The 13759-nt window shown below is 42.9% G+C and overlaps 1 protein-coding gene across 1 annotated transcript; it reads left to right on the top strand.

Moving 5' to 3' along the window:
• Window positions 1-695: 695 nt before the first annotated feature.
• Window positions 696-13069, top strand: SLC26A3 (solute carrier family 26 member 3). Its single transcript, XM_005148447.2, has 20 exons — window positions 696-826; window positions 1618-1757; window positions 1855-1965; window positions 2047-2204; window positions 2965-3129; window positions 3806-3958; window positions 4732-4814; window positions 6127-6274; window positions 6406-6519; window positions 6634-6711; window positions 7132-7227; window positions 8307-8413; window positions 8671-8740; window positions 8827-8919; window positions 9529-9624; window positions 10487-10717; window positions 10920-10974; window positions 11457-11602; window positions 12368-12433; window positions 13046-13069. The coding sequence occupies exons 1-20, from the start codon at window positions 696-698 to the stop codon at window positions 13067-13069; spliced, it is 2265 nt and encodes a 754-aa protein (XP_005148504.2).
• Window positions 13070-13759: the final 690 nt, after the last annotated feature.

The raw sequence follows: 13759 nt of genomic DNA on the forward strand, positions 1-13759 counted from the left end.
ACATGCAAATGTGGGTTGGGACAAGGCAGAAAATAGCATTTAGGTGAGATGTTGCAGCAGTTGTGAGCAAGAAACAAAGAAGCAGTCCAGAAAACCTGTGGGAAATAAATCTCACAAATAACATGACAAGCAGCAGTACCATGCTCTGCTACTGAGCCTCCACACATAGACCCAGGATCAAAGATGCAGACCTGTCTCTGAGTCCAAGAGGGGATGGTTGAGCCCTGCCTGGGCTCTGCCTTTCCATCATGTGTCAGTGGGTTTCAGTCAGCTCCCAGCTCTCCTGATGGTGCCACAGAGAAATCTCTTGGGATCCACTTGTTTGTTCTTTAAGAAACTAGCCTCCCTTGAGGAAGGAAGGTTCTGATTGTTGATAGCTGACTCAAAGATAAATCCATCATGTCCACTTTTTGGCTGCATATTTAGAAAGAAATACCTCATGCTCCACTGAAACACTGCCCTGCAGTGGGAGGAGGAGGAGGGCAAGAGATTATCTTGGCAAAGTGAAGTGGATGTCTCAACCATCTCTCTTTTGATCTTCAAGTGTGGTTAACACTCAGTTTAGAGTTTATTCATCTGCACTACACCCACATGCCCCACATTACATAATCCTGTTCTCCATTTCAGGTTTTAAGTGACTACGGCCAGAGAGAAGCACACACAAGTCGCCATCCTCACTTGACATTTCAGGAGAAATGGTTGAACCTCTGGGTAACCACTATGTTGTAGCCAGACCTGTGTACTCAGAGAAGTTATTCAATGAAGAGCATGAGAAATTGCACAGATACCATAAAACCTTTTGGGATCACCTGAAACTATATTTTCGGTAAGGAGATCTTCTTGGGTTTTGTAAAATTACAGATCTAAGAAAGAGCTCAAACTGCCACTCTTGGACATCATGAACTCCATCCTGACAACTTCCATCTCAGATTCCAAGAAAGAAAAGGAAAACTCGTTCACTAAATGCACTGCTATATTTTTCTAAATATTTTTATCTGCTATTACCATTAAAGACTTCCTACAACTTCTCTTTCCCATGATACTTGGCAGCAGAGACTTTGGGAAGATCTTATTGTGGCCCTTCAATACTTAAAGGGGGCTTATAAGAAAGATGTTATCAGACTTTTTAGCAGGGCCTGTTGTGATAGGACAAGGGGTAATGGTTTTAAACTAAAAGAGGGGAGATTCAGACTAGATACAAGGAAGACATTTTTTTATGATGAGGGTGGTGAAACACTGGAACAGTTTTTTCCAGGAAGGTTGTAAATGCCCTGTTCCTGGAAACATTCAACATCAGGTTGAACAGGGCTCTGAGCAGCCTGATCTAGTTGAAGATGTCCCTGTTCACTTCAAGGAGCTGGACCAGGTGACCTTTAAAGGTCTCTTCTAACCCAAATGATTCTGTGATTATATGAGTATTTTGGTTGGAAAGGACCTGGAGGCCACTGGGTGTTGCTTGAAGTACAGAGGGCAGAGCAGGTTGATCTGTGTCTGGGTGAGATCTTGACCTCTGGCAACCTGAACCTGAATCCTTCCCCTTTAATTCTGCTCCAAAGACAGGCTGCAAGTCAGCCGAGCTGCTCACCAGCAGAGCTCTGTCCTCTTATGTTTTTACAGCTGCTCCCCGCAAAGGGTCAAAAAAGTTGCCTTGGGTTTGTTTCCCATTGCCTCATGGCTGCCAGTGTACCGCTTCAGGGAGTGGATCCTGAGTGACATCGTCTCCGGCATTAACACAGGGCTCGTGGCTGTCCTGCAAGGTACCTGTGGGAACAGCGTGTTTATCCAGACACAAAGGGACTGCTGTCTGCACCCTGTAACACACACATCACCTTCTCTGTGCCTCTGCCCCTACAGGTCTTGCCTTTGCTTTGCTGGTGAATGTGCCCCCTGGTTATGGACTCTATGCGGCATTTTTCCCTGTCCTGGTCTATTTTATCTTTGGCACATCCAGACATATCTCAGTGGGTATGTTGAGGCACCCTCCTCAGCGGTGAAGAAGTATGTGCTGTCCCTCTGGGTCACTAACGAATGTCTTGTGCTGCTCAGGTCCCTTCCCTGTCCTGAGCCTGATGGTGGGAGGAACCGTTGTCAGGCTTGTCCCTGATGACAGTACTGGAAATGGCACTTCCATAGATATCTCAGCAATAAATGAAGAGAGGGTGATGGTGGCTGCATCTGTAACCTTCCTTTCTGGGATTTTTCAGGTTGGTAAACTTATGCATGTGTGCCTACAAGTGTCTATATGCACATGCGAGGACAGAAGGATCGTGGACTGACCTTCCTCTTTGGTTTCTGCTGATGTAGTCACCAAAGTAATTCTCTTCCCCTTCCCACAAAACTGACCTTGTCTCATTGATTAGGAGACGCCTGGGCCACTCCAGTGACCAGGCACTGATCCATACTGTGAAAACCCCAGGTTTGCCCAGACCTGAGCTTGCAGCCCACACAGCTGCATCCCACCTACAGCAAAACCCAATCTGCTGGATAGGGAAAAAGTGGTTGTGAGAATGACGCAGACACACCAAGGGAAATAAAAGCTCTGTCTCATAATAATATATTTGGATTTGTCTTGTGAAAGAAACCCCACAATTTCTCTTTACTTCCTAATACAGAATTCTTACAGTTCCTTCCTTCCTAACATCATATGTTTGTACTTCATGAAACATTGGTACCATGTGCAAATACAGGTACTGAAAACCTGAAGACTAAGGAGGTTTATTTTAGCTATAAAATAAAAGGTTTTAACTGCTCTAGCAATTACTGTTGTGCTCCTTTATGTTTTATGCCCCTTGTTGCCAAGTGTAATTTTTTTATTGCAGGTCTGGTGACAGTATAATCCTTAATCCCTGGATGTATGGGATGAGGAGAAAATCTTTGTTTCTAGTAAATATGGTTCTCTTTGTTGCAGAGATTGCTTAAAAGTACAAATGAATCCTACTGACATAGGGTCATTTTGCATTCCAGTTGCTTCTGGGAATTCTCCAGTTTGGGTTCATTGTTATTTATCTATCACAATCATTAATCAGCGGTTTCACGACTGCTGCAGCTGTTCATGTTGTGGTATCTCAGCTGAAATTCATGCTGCAATTGTCTGTCCCTGGATATAATAAACCACTGGGCATCATCTATGTAAGTACTAAGTATTCATTATCTGCTAATGCTATTGAAACCTGCAATGTATATCTGACTGTGTGTCACAAAGCTGCAATAACAGAGCTCAGCATAAAGACACCCAAGCAGCAGGAAGCACAAGAGAAAAATACACGAGATGTGTTATTACCATATTGCCAATCTTCAAATTTATAACCAAATACCAAGTTACACCCACAGGGCTAATTAGATAATATTGTGTGTTGGCATATTTGAATTAAGTGTTCAACTTTGCCTCTAGTGTTTAATTGTTTATTTTTAATGGATATGATATATTTTTAATTTGGATATGGCTGTGAGTGCTGCTGGATGATAAACAAGGATGGAGAAGGACAGGAAAGGAGGAGCAGAGAGAGGCTCTGGCTCCATAATTCTATTGCTCACATTTGCTATCACATATATACGTGTTGTTCTGATGCTCTCTCAGGGAGAAGCCAGGAGGAGAGGGCCGAGGGCCAGATTTTTCATGGACACTTTAACCATTTGGATCATGTACATGCATATTAATTGGAACTTGCAATCCACATCATGCCCCAGGGAATAAATCCCAACTGCTTACAGCAATTCAAACCCAGGCTCTTCCAGAAGGGATAGTGCTACCGTGCCAGGGCACTACTATTTACAAAGTACCACTTGTTTGCTCTTGATTTTGCAGACTCTGAAGAGTATTTTCAGCCAAATCACAGATACAAATATCACTGACCTTGTCACGTCCCTTATTGTTTTGCTTATCGTGTTTGTGGTGAAAGAAATGAATGATCGATACAAAGCAAAGTTACCAGCTCCCATCCCCATTGAACTCCTTGTGGTAAGGGTCACTTCTCTCTGATTTTGCAATTGCTCCATCACTATAGTGACACGGGGAGTAGAGTTTAAACTATTTCTTCTCCTGTCCTGCATTAGATGATGGGTTATCATTTTAGTCATGAGGTACTGTGAGTTGTTTTACCTCTCCTAGATGTTTCACCTCTACTTAGCTGTCCTTCACTGAATACATCTGTAGGAAGTAAGATGCTATAAATTATATTTTCTTTGTTTGGAAGAAATTGGCCCTGACACCAACCAGCTGCAGGCCCACAGCTAGGGCCCCTCTGCACTACTCCTGCAAGCAGTCACTGAAGTCCTGGCCATCTGTGGCCAAGCACAAAGTACCTTGGCCCTCCAGCAGTTGAGGTTTTTGCCTACCCCAAGCAGCAGTGGGGTGGGGGAAACCTCACACAGGCAGCAAGTTCCTAAAGTCCAGGAGGGTGTTGCTATAAACACACGTAGTGCTTGTTTCCCCTCAGAGTTAGTACAGCACCTTGTTAGAAAATACCTGGTTTATTGGGTGGGATGTTCTCCACTGTCAGTGAGATATTCTGATATATGCTCTGTGTGATTTATGAACATAAACCCATAGCTGTAACGTGGTTCAGGAATGAATCTGAACAGCAAAGGCAAATTATGCACACCTGTGGCATAATTCTGACGCTAACGATGAGACTGGAGGGCATGTGGGAAAGGGAATGTAATGATTCTTATTGGTTTCTTTACACTCTTGCTTGAATGTGTCTAATGGAGGTGGGGTTTATTATCTTTCAGACAGTCTTAGCAGCACTGATTTCCTATTTCATTAACTTTGAAGAAAAATATAATGTAGCTGTTGTTGGAAAACTAGAGAAAGGGTAAGTGATTTACTTAAAATTCACCAGTGGAGCAAAATGTTCTCTCTAGTTTGTCAGAGTTGAATCAGTTCAGCTATGTTTGATTAAACTGATCTGCTTCATCATCTTTCAGTAAGCAAACATTTTGCTCTTGACAATAGGAGGACACACTTCTAATATGTAAAAGTTACTCACTAGAGCACATCTACTCAACAAAGAATACATGGGAACATGAAATAATCACCTGCCTCATTTTCTGAGACAGCTGTTGAGCAGGAGGTTCATATTTGTTCCTTTTACTGAGCTACTCACTCCTGAACCCCTCTGTTTCCCTTTGAGCACACACATGGTTCAGCATCCATCCCCAGCTTTGGGAAAGCACCAGGACACTGCTGGTCCTGTGACCAGTTGCCAGCATCTCCCCAGAGACCATTATCCTCCAGAGGCCCCAACATTTGCTCCTCCAGGCACATGTTCATATAGACAGTGTATATCCACACATGGAATATATATTCATATATACAGTACATCCAGCTATGCCAGAATTTTGGCATAAAAAAATAACAGGCACACATTAAGTTAAAAAGAGGAAGACAGGACAGCACTACTAGGACAGCAGACTGCACCCATTTAGTCGCCCAGGTGCTCTTGGTTGCCTCTCGAGGCCTGGGGGTTTTAGTGAATGAAGTTTGCAGAGGAACAGCTATTTCTGCTCAAGAATCTCCATTCTTCGGATTTCAGTTCATTGAAAAAAAAAAGAAAGAAAAAGAAAAATTAATAAAAGTCCAGAGAGTAATTCTCTCTAGAATCTGCAAAAGACCCTGATCAAAGGAACAGGAAATGGTAAAGTTACAGCACCTAGCAGATAGATAGCCTGAGAGACTAGTCAGCATTACCTGACTGAGCACATATTTGTCTAGCCGACTAAAGTGCTTCACACAGGGATGAATCACACAGAGATTTTTCTTTTTGTCGTAGTTAAATAAAATCCTGCTGTGCACAAATTGCCTGTGCAAAGGCTTCAGCTCTTTACCACATTTTATATCCATGCATAATGAGAAGGCAGAACTGTGCATGCACCTCAGACAAAATAAGCTGTGGCTGGTCCTGACCAAGTAAATGAGAATCTGCTGGGGCACAAACTGAGCCAAGTGCAGATAAGCAGAGTCCATGTCCCAGTTAAGGATTCTCCAAAGTGTCATAGGGTTCAGACATGCAGTTCTGTGTCACATCTTCCCAGAGTTCTCAGAATGAGCTTGACCACTGCCTTGCTCACTTGTTTGACAACTTGTTTCCTGAGGCATATCCTCAATGAGTAGTTTTTGTCTTTCAGATTTCAAGTGCCTGTTGCACCTGATGTAGGTGTCCTCCAAAAGTGCATTGATGACAGCATTTCCATCGCAATTGTTGGGTTTGCTGTAGCCTTCTCTGTGGCTAAAGTGTATTCCATTAAGTATGACTACTCATTAGATGCCAACCAGGTAGGCAAATAACACAGAAATCAAGGCAGTGCATTTCTCAATGGGAAATAAGTAATTTTAAGAATAGTTTGCCTTGTGAATAACTGTCATAACTTAGCTTTTTAGAACAATCTTTTCTGGTTTTATTTCAGGAACTAATTGCTTTTGGGCTGGGTAACATAGTTGGTGGATCATTCAAAGGATTTGCTTCCAGCACTGCTCTGTCAAGATCAGGTGTGCAGGAGAGCACAGGAGGCAAAACACAGGTACAGAAAACAACAGATCGTGATGACATTTAATGCTAGAAAGCTCTCTTTTTTTCCTAGCTGACTGTAATGCCTGTGGACACTTACTCATGGTGGAATTGTTCTCTCATGCAGATTGCTGGTATTATCTCCGCTGCCATTGTCTTGATTGTGATCTTGGCCATTGGGTTTCTCCTGGCACCATTACAGAAGGTATTCACTGGTTTCACCAAGCAGTTCCTCCTGCTTGACAAAGACAGGGCTGCTCTAGGAGTCACTGGAAGTGTTTTTGGGCTTCAGTGGGGGCCAAACAGGGTTTTGCAAAGCTTGGTTCTTCTTCCCAGATCATGACAGAGAAGACCACTACATCTGGTCCCTCAAAGGGAGCACAAGTGCCAAACACCAAACACCACAGCACCAGCTTTTAGGTGCCAAAAATAAGCGGGACTCGCAACTTCAAGTCAGACACCTGCACTGCACATGGCTAGGGAGGTTTCAGCAGCAATATATCTAGAGATGCTCCTTGGCCTTTAAGCTGAACTTTGGCCCTATTTATATGATAATTTAAGTCTTAATGTACAATATTTGCTTAGCTTCTTCAAAATTTAACATGTATTTTGGTCATTTTGACAGTCAGTCCTTGCATCTCTGGCTCTTGGCAACTTGAAAGGAATGCTCATGCAGTTCAAAGAAGTAGGCATCCTATGGAGACAGGACAAATATGACTGTGTAAGTTGAGTCCCATGAGCATTCAGGAATGAAGCACTCTGGAAAACTAATCTATTATGCAAATTCACTACAGGCTATCTTTTGTTTTCTATATATATATGTAAGTATATATATATCCCCACCTTACTTCTCTAAACAGAAATTACAGTAGTGGCAAGCCTTTTTTACTCATATACCCCTTCTTTGTGTCTTTCATTTTGTTCCACCCATTGTGAGTTGATTAGCTCTCAAAACTTCATTTTCATCCATTTAATCAAAATCTATTTAAATACAGTTCATTTTATAAAGTCAAATATAAAAGGCAGTTACAGAAAATGTCTAAATACCTACTGCATTGGCTATATATTCAGGGACACTTTCTCACACACATGCAGCATGTTACATGGAAGTTACACAGTAAAAATCAAGTGACAGCCATGGCTTGAAGGGTTTATTCCAAGTGAGCTTTATTTCTCATGGCTGGAGAGAAGGACTGCTTACCTCTAGCACCCAGAACATTTAGGCTCTTGTCCTTCTCATGGGCCAGCTCCTTGTCTTGCCAGATGGTTCCAGGCATTAGTTTTCCCAGCTACCAATCAGTTATTTACCATATGAAAATGCTTTGAGATCTGTGGCTAAAACGTATTATCATCTTGTAATTTGTGCTTACCAGTTGTGAACATTCACAGCACCTACATTTACAACTCTCAGCTTTACTAGGATCCTGATTTGGGTGTAACCTTGCCTTTCTGCTGGATTTTTGTTGAGCATTTAGCGAACCACCTACCAAAGATACACAACTCCCTGCCCATGGCAGGGGGGTTGGAACTAGATGATCTTGAGGTCCTTTCCAATCCTAACTATTCTATGATTCTATTCTATGATTATTCTAAGCCTTTATTCTGTAGAAATTGTCATCCCTAGAAACACTCCCTAATGCTAGAGTCTGGTCCTGTTTTACAAGAAAAAAACTCCGAGGAAACATAAACCCCTTTACCAAAGGCAAATGGACAGCCTGGACCAGATCTGAGGTCTGTTGCTGCTCTTAGCTGGAGCTCACAACTCAGCTTCTTGACACACTCATAACCTGCTCCTTACAGGTTATATGGGTGGTGACTTTCTTGGCTGCCATTTTTCTTGGTCTGGATATTGGACTAGCAATCGCTGTGGCATTCCAGCTGCTGACTGTGGTGATCCGCTCCCAGATGTGAGTACTTGTTGGATGCTGTGATATCTTAGAATCTCCTGTTATAAATTAAATCTCCCTGCACAGAGAAGGTCAACAACCAAATGCCTTGTTCAGTCCTGCAACCAGGTATGGAAAAACAAATCACAGGCATAAACCCTTGGATTTGGGGCCCCACTCCAGCCTACCACCACAGCTGAGGTTGCTTTCTCTGATCATTCCTTCTGCCGGGTTTTGGTACAGGGTACAAATAACTGCATGTGTGTGTTTGTTCACAGCCCAAGATGCAGCATTTTGGCTAATGTTGGAAGAAGTAACATCTACAGAAACAGGAAAGATTACAAAGACGTAAGAAATGTCTTGTTTATTTTATTATCTGCAGCATTTGTGTCTATATAGCAGATGTTGTTACTGATGCTTTTGCTTCATTGTAGAACTATGAACCAGAGGGAGTGAAGATTTTCAAATGTGCGTCTCCTATCTTCTTTGCTAATGCTGACTTCTTCAGAGAGAAACTCATCACTGCTGTAAGTGCCTGGGGCTGTTGTTCTGAATATATGAATTGCATGATGCATTAAGGTGAATACAATTTCCCAATTATTACTATATATGCAGTCAGTCCACAGTTCAAAAGATTATCACTAACTATTCTATGACTTATTCAAATATTGTTGTCACTAATGTAATCCTACATGTACCTACACATCCCTGAGAAAAAGCAGCCCGCCTCATGTTGAGTTTATACCATAAAAATGTATATATGTGTTTTAAGTCCTTTAGAGGAAAGTAGTGCATAGACATTATTTTATTTTATTAGCATTTATATTATTTACACCTAACAGCTGTTAGTTTACTCAACTTCCCCCAAAGTATGTAACCACACCAGTCAGAAGAACAGCTGAATGAAATCACACTGTCAAAGTGGTCTTAATGTTTTCCATGACAAACTGGGTGCAGGCAGCTGTTCTTTTCATAACCAGCACAGAGAGCCAGGACCCCTGAGCCCTCACCATACCAGATAGGCTACCATCCCCAGACTGAACCAAACTTGCACGGTAAAGAAAAGCCATGTGAGATGCTGTGTCCTCCCCCTGGTATCACTGGATTTTTAATTATGCAAAGTGCTGTTTCTGCAGGTTGGCTTCAACCCACAGAGAATCCTGAGGAAACGCAATAAGGCTCTGAGGAAGGTCAGAAAGATGCTGAAGAATGGAGAGCTGCGTGTGACGCCTGTATGTAAGGCAACGGCACCTGGGAGGGGGTTAACAGGGGGTGGGGATAAGCACACAGCTCCCTGGCTTGGCACAGCAAAGAAGTGCCTAGAGTCCCCTGTCCCACTTAGATATGATATTCCCAGGCTGCCACTTCATGACAAACACATTTCAAAAATAAGATTTGAACGCCTCTCACAGTTAGAAACCTACAGCTCTACTATGAGCAGAACTGTATGTCTTGACTGGCATTTTGTTTAGCATTAAATGGCAGGATCAGCTCCCACAGAGGCAATGTCCATGGTGCATTAATGGTAGGATCAAGCCAGTTTTCTCTCACCCCAAATCCTGCAAGCTCTTTGTTGTTTTATTCCAAAACTATCAAATTAAAGCATACAGAATCATAGAATCCTAGAATGGTTTGGGCTGGAAAGGACCTCAAGATCATCTAGCTCCAATCCTCCTGCCACAGGCAGGAAGACCTTCCAGTAGACCAGGTTGCTCATGGCCCTGTCCAACCTGGCCTTGAACACTGCCAAGAATGGGGCATTCACAGCTTCCTTGGGCAGCCTGTTTCAGTGCCTCAGCACCCCCACAGTAAAAAAATATGACAATTGACTTCAGAGAGCAGTAAGAAGACATTATTAATTTACTATAATTCTGATCAAATGATTGGTAAGAGAAAAGCCAATATACCCAGGCTCCTTCAGCCAAGGGAGAGACAGAACTTTTCCTATTGTAAAGTGCAAGTGGGTCCTGCTCCATCTCATGAGTACCTCAGCTTTGCATTCTCACCACTCTTATCCTTGTGTAAGATGCACTACTACTATGGCTGGGTCTTACAAAGAAGTATGAGTTATGCTACTTTTCTCTGTGAACACAGAAGGGCTTGATTTGCACGGCAAACCATACACTTGAGTCAGATGAAGAATTAGACCACAATATAGAGGAGCTGGACCAGCCCACCAGCATGACAGACTTGCCCATTCAGATAAACTGGGGCGCTGACCTCCCCCCCAGCATCACTGTGCCCCGGGTTGACATCCACAGCATCATTCTGGATTTCTCTTCAGTGTCCTTCCTCGATTTTTCTGCCATGAGAGTCCTCCAGAAGGTAACTGTAATTCACAAAATGAACAGTGATCATATGAAAGAAAAATGTATGAATGCAGTTACATGGGGGATATGCTGGAGGGAAGGGATGGTATCCTGACAGATAGGCTTGAGAAGTGGGACAATGCAATGGCTAATCACCATAACAGCTGTTATCAGCAAAACCAGCAGTATCTAAATGGTGTCTCTTTCTGGTTTAACAGACTTTGAAAGAATTTGTCCGGATCAACATCGACATTTACATTGCAGCAGCACATGGTGAGTACTTGCCTTTCCATCAGCATCACCACAGATTCCTTGTTCCACTGTCTTCCCTGTCTACCAACGAGGTTGGCTGCAGAGGATGACCCAATTTTACCTTCCAGTCTTGGACAGCAAACAGATCCATCTGAGCAGACATCTCATCCCTCCCATGCTGTCCCCAGCAGGCTGGTTTTACCTACAGCCATCACTGTGTTGTACAGCTCTGGGCTGTGAAACCCACTATAGGGCAGCCTACATTAGGTATTATATAAGAAATAGGGCTCAAATTCCCTTCTGCCTGGCACTGAGCAGAGAAAGTATTGATTGGCATTTATATCCCATCCTCTCCACGTCACTAAAGAGGAACTCATCTGCTCTAATAAAACAGTGTAATATACTGGCAGTTCCCATACTTCCTCAGTGGACATGCTCAGGAAGCACTTCTTCATTTTCAAGACCCACAGTTCACTTTATGCTTCGATTTTGTTCCCCTGCAGAAGGCCTCCTGGAGAAACTGGAGAGATGTGCGTTTTTTGATGAGGAGATTAAGCCATCCATGTTCTTTCTCACAATTCATGATGCAGTTTTACACATTTTGCTGAAGAAGGACATAGACAGCTCCCCTGAATTAAAGCTCCCTGAGGTAACACTACAGCTTTCACCTTTCGCTATTTTAGTGCCTTTACATTCCTGACAGGCATCCAGCAGTGCCCTGCATAGCCAGCCATGTGCCCTACACATTCTCTATATCCAGAAAGCTAACGATTACAACTGAGCAGGTCTCCAATGCATTTGGAGAGTAAGAGTGGCTCCTGGTCCAGACACCTGGCAAACCAGTAGTGAAAAAAGTGAATAATTCCCACTGAAGACTGGCCTGGCTGTTGACTTCACCTGAAGGCACCTCCTTGGGAAGAGCACAGTGTGGGGTGAAATCCCAGCCCATCCATCCTCTGTGGTCACCTATCAGCAAGGACTGCTGCATGCACTGTAGTGGCTCTAGCAAGGCAGACTTCATGCTGCTTGCATGTGGGCTTTCCACAACTGCCTGCCTTCAAAAGGAGTGCTAAAGGAGTGCACATACATCAGTACATCCAAATCTGGTGATGGCCTTTCTGGAAGTGTTCTTCCATCAAGAGCAAGAAAGGATCCTACATGTTAAATCTGTTTAAAAGTACCAAACTCAGAATGCTGTTCACCTGGAAACTGTCTAATCCCACTCAGCTAAACTGGCCCAGCTCTTCCACACTGACCCAAGACATGGTAGGGGTGTAAAAGGATGACAAGTGAGAGTTTCCTTCCTTCCAGGTCAACTTTCCAAGTGTGTTCCAGAGATTTAAAAAGCAAGAATGTGAAAAAGGAAAAAAAAACAGCAGTCCATTTCCTAACCCACAATTTGTGTTCATTGCAGGGGAAGGGTAATAGTAACAACTACATCATCATCCCCAGCAATGGACTGCGCAGCCGGGAGTGCATGGTAAGGTTCTCATCCCTCCTAGTGGCACTCCAACTGTAAGAAACACAGCCCCAAAAGCTGACATGGGAATTGCTAGGTCGGGTGACAAAAGCATCTTCATCCCTGAGCTCCTGTGTCAGGCCAGGGCAGAAAGCAGGCAAACAGCTTATTGATGGGATCTGACTTGAGGCAAAGCCTTAACGGAGTAAGAGGCATGGGGCTCAGCTCACAAGCCTTGTGCACTGAGAGTCATCAGAGGAAAGGTGGGCAAATGCCATCGCAACAGGCTCTCACCTGGTCTTCTCGCCTGTCCACTACAGTTCCCCTGTGATGAGCTCATTGGTAGAATGTCCAAGTGGCAGAAACATCGGCATTTGTTCCATTTATGTAAATGCTCTGGGCAGAAGGGGAGTCTGGAGACAGGGATAAAAAAGGGACATATGCAGCCTTTCATAATGACTAAAAAAGACAGGCAGTATCCAGCACAGAACAACCCCATAAGAAGAAAATGTCAGACCACAGTCTTTCCACACAAATGCTTTAGAGGGGTAAACTCTTAATATCACTCACCAGAGGGCACCTACCTTGTCTATTTCCTACAGAGGGTGACGTTTTTCTTTTTATTTCCTACAGATTCCAACAGAAACAAAATTTTAGAGATTCTAAACATAATATCCTCCAGCAACACAACATCACTTAGAGAAGATGAATGCAGATACAGTGATGAGCATGAAGACAGAAGGATACCTTTAAATACCTTAAGAAGGATTTACTACATATGGTCATGTTCCAAGTTTTGGAATGTGCTTTTTAGTCTTTATGTGTCTCTGTATATATAGAAATGTATTTATGTACATACATAGAGGCTAAAATCACACCAATATTCCATACCTTGTTGACAGCTTAGCACAGAGTTGGAGAAGCAGGTAATGTTAACCCTCTTTGCATATACTTGTATATATGTTATTCTGACAGTTTGTAGACAACCTGCACAGTTATTAGAGAAATATAAATATTTGAAATCTTGTAATTTATAACACAGACTAACAGTTGGGAACGATATTTTATCTTCAGCTTGTATATAACTTGTATATTTTTCTTGATAGTTTGTAAGTTACCTAGTACACTGAGTTATTAAACTTGTTTTCAGCTCACTGCCATGAGCACAGGGTACATAGTGACTAATGTATCTCCTGTCAAACATGAGGATTGTTCAGGAAAGTCACAGCATTTTCAGATCAGATCCAAACATGATTCACTGATTTGGTTTGGGCTGGTATAGAGTGCACAAGAGAGTATACATTTATAGTGAACTATTAAATAAGGATTTTGGTAATTCTGCATTGC

Source organism: Melopsittacus undulatus, chromosome 5 (assembly GCF_012275295.1).
Source record: "Melopsittacus undulatus isolate bMelUnd1 chromosome 5, bMelUnd1.mat.Z, whole genome shotgun sequence".
Taxonomy (NCBI): Eukaryota; Metazoa; Chordata; class Aves; order Psittaciformes; family Psittaculidae; genus Melopsittacus; species Melopsittacus undulatus.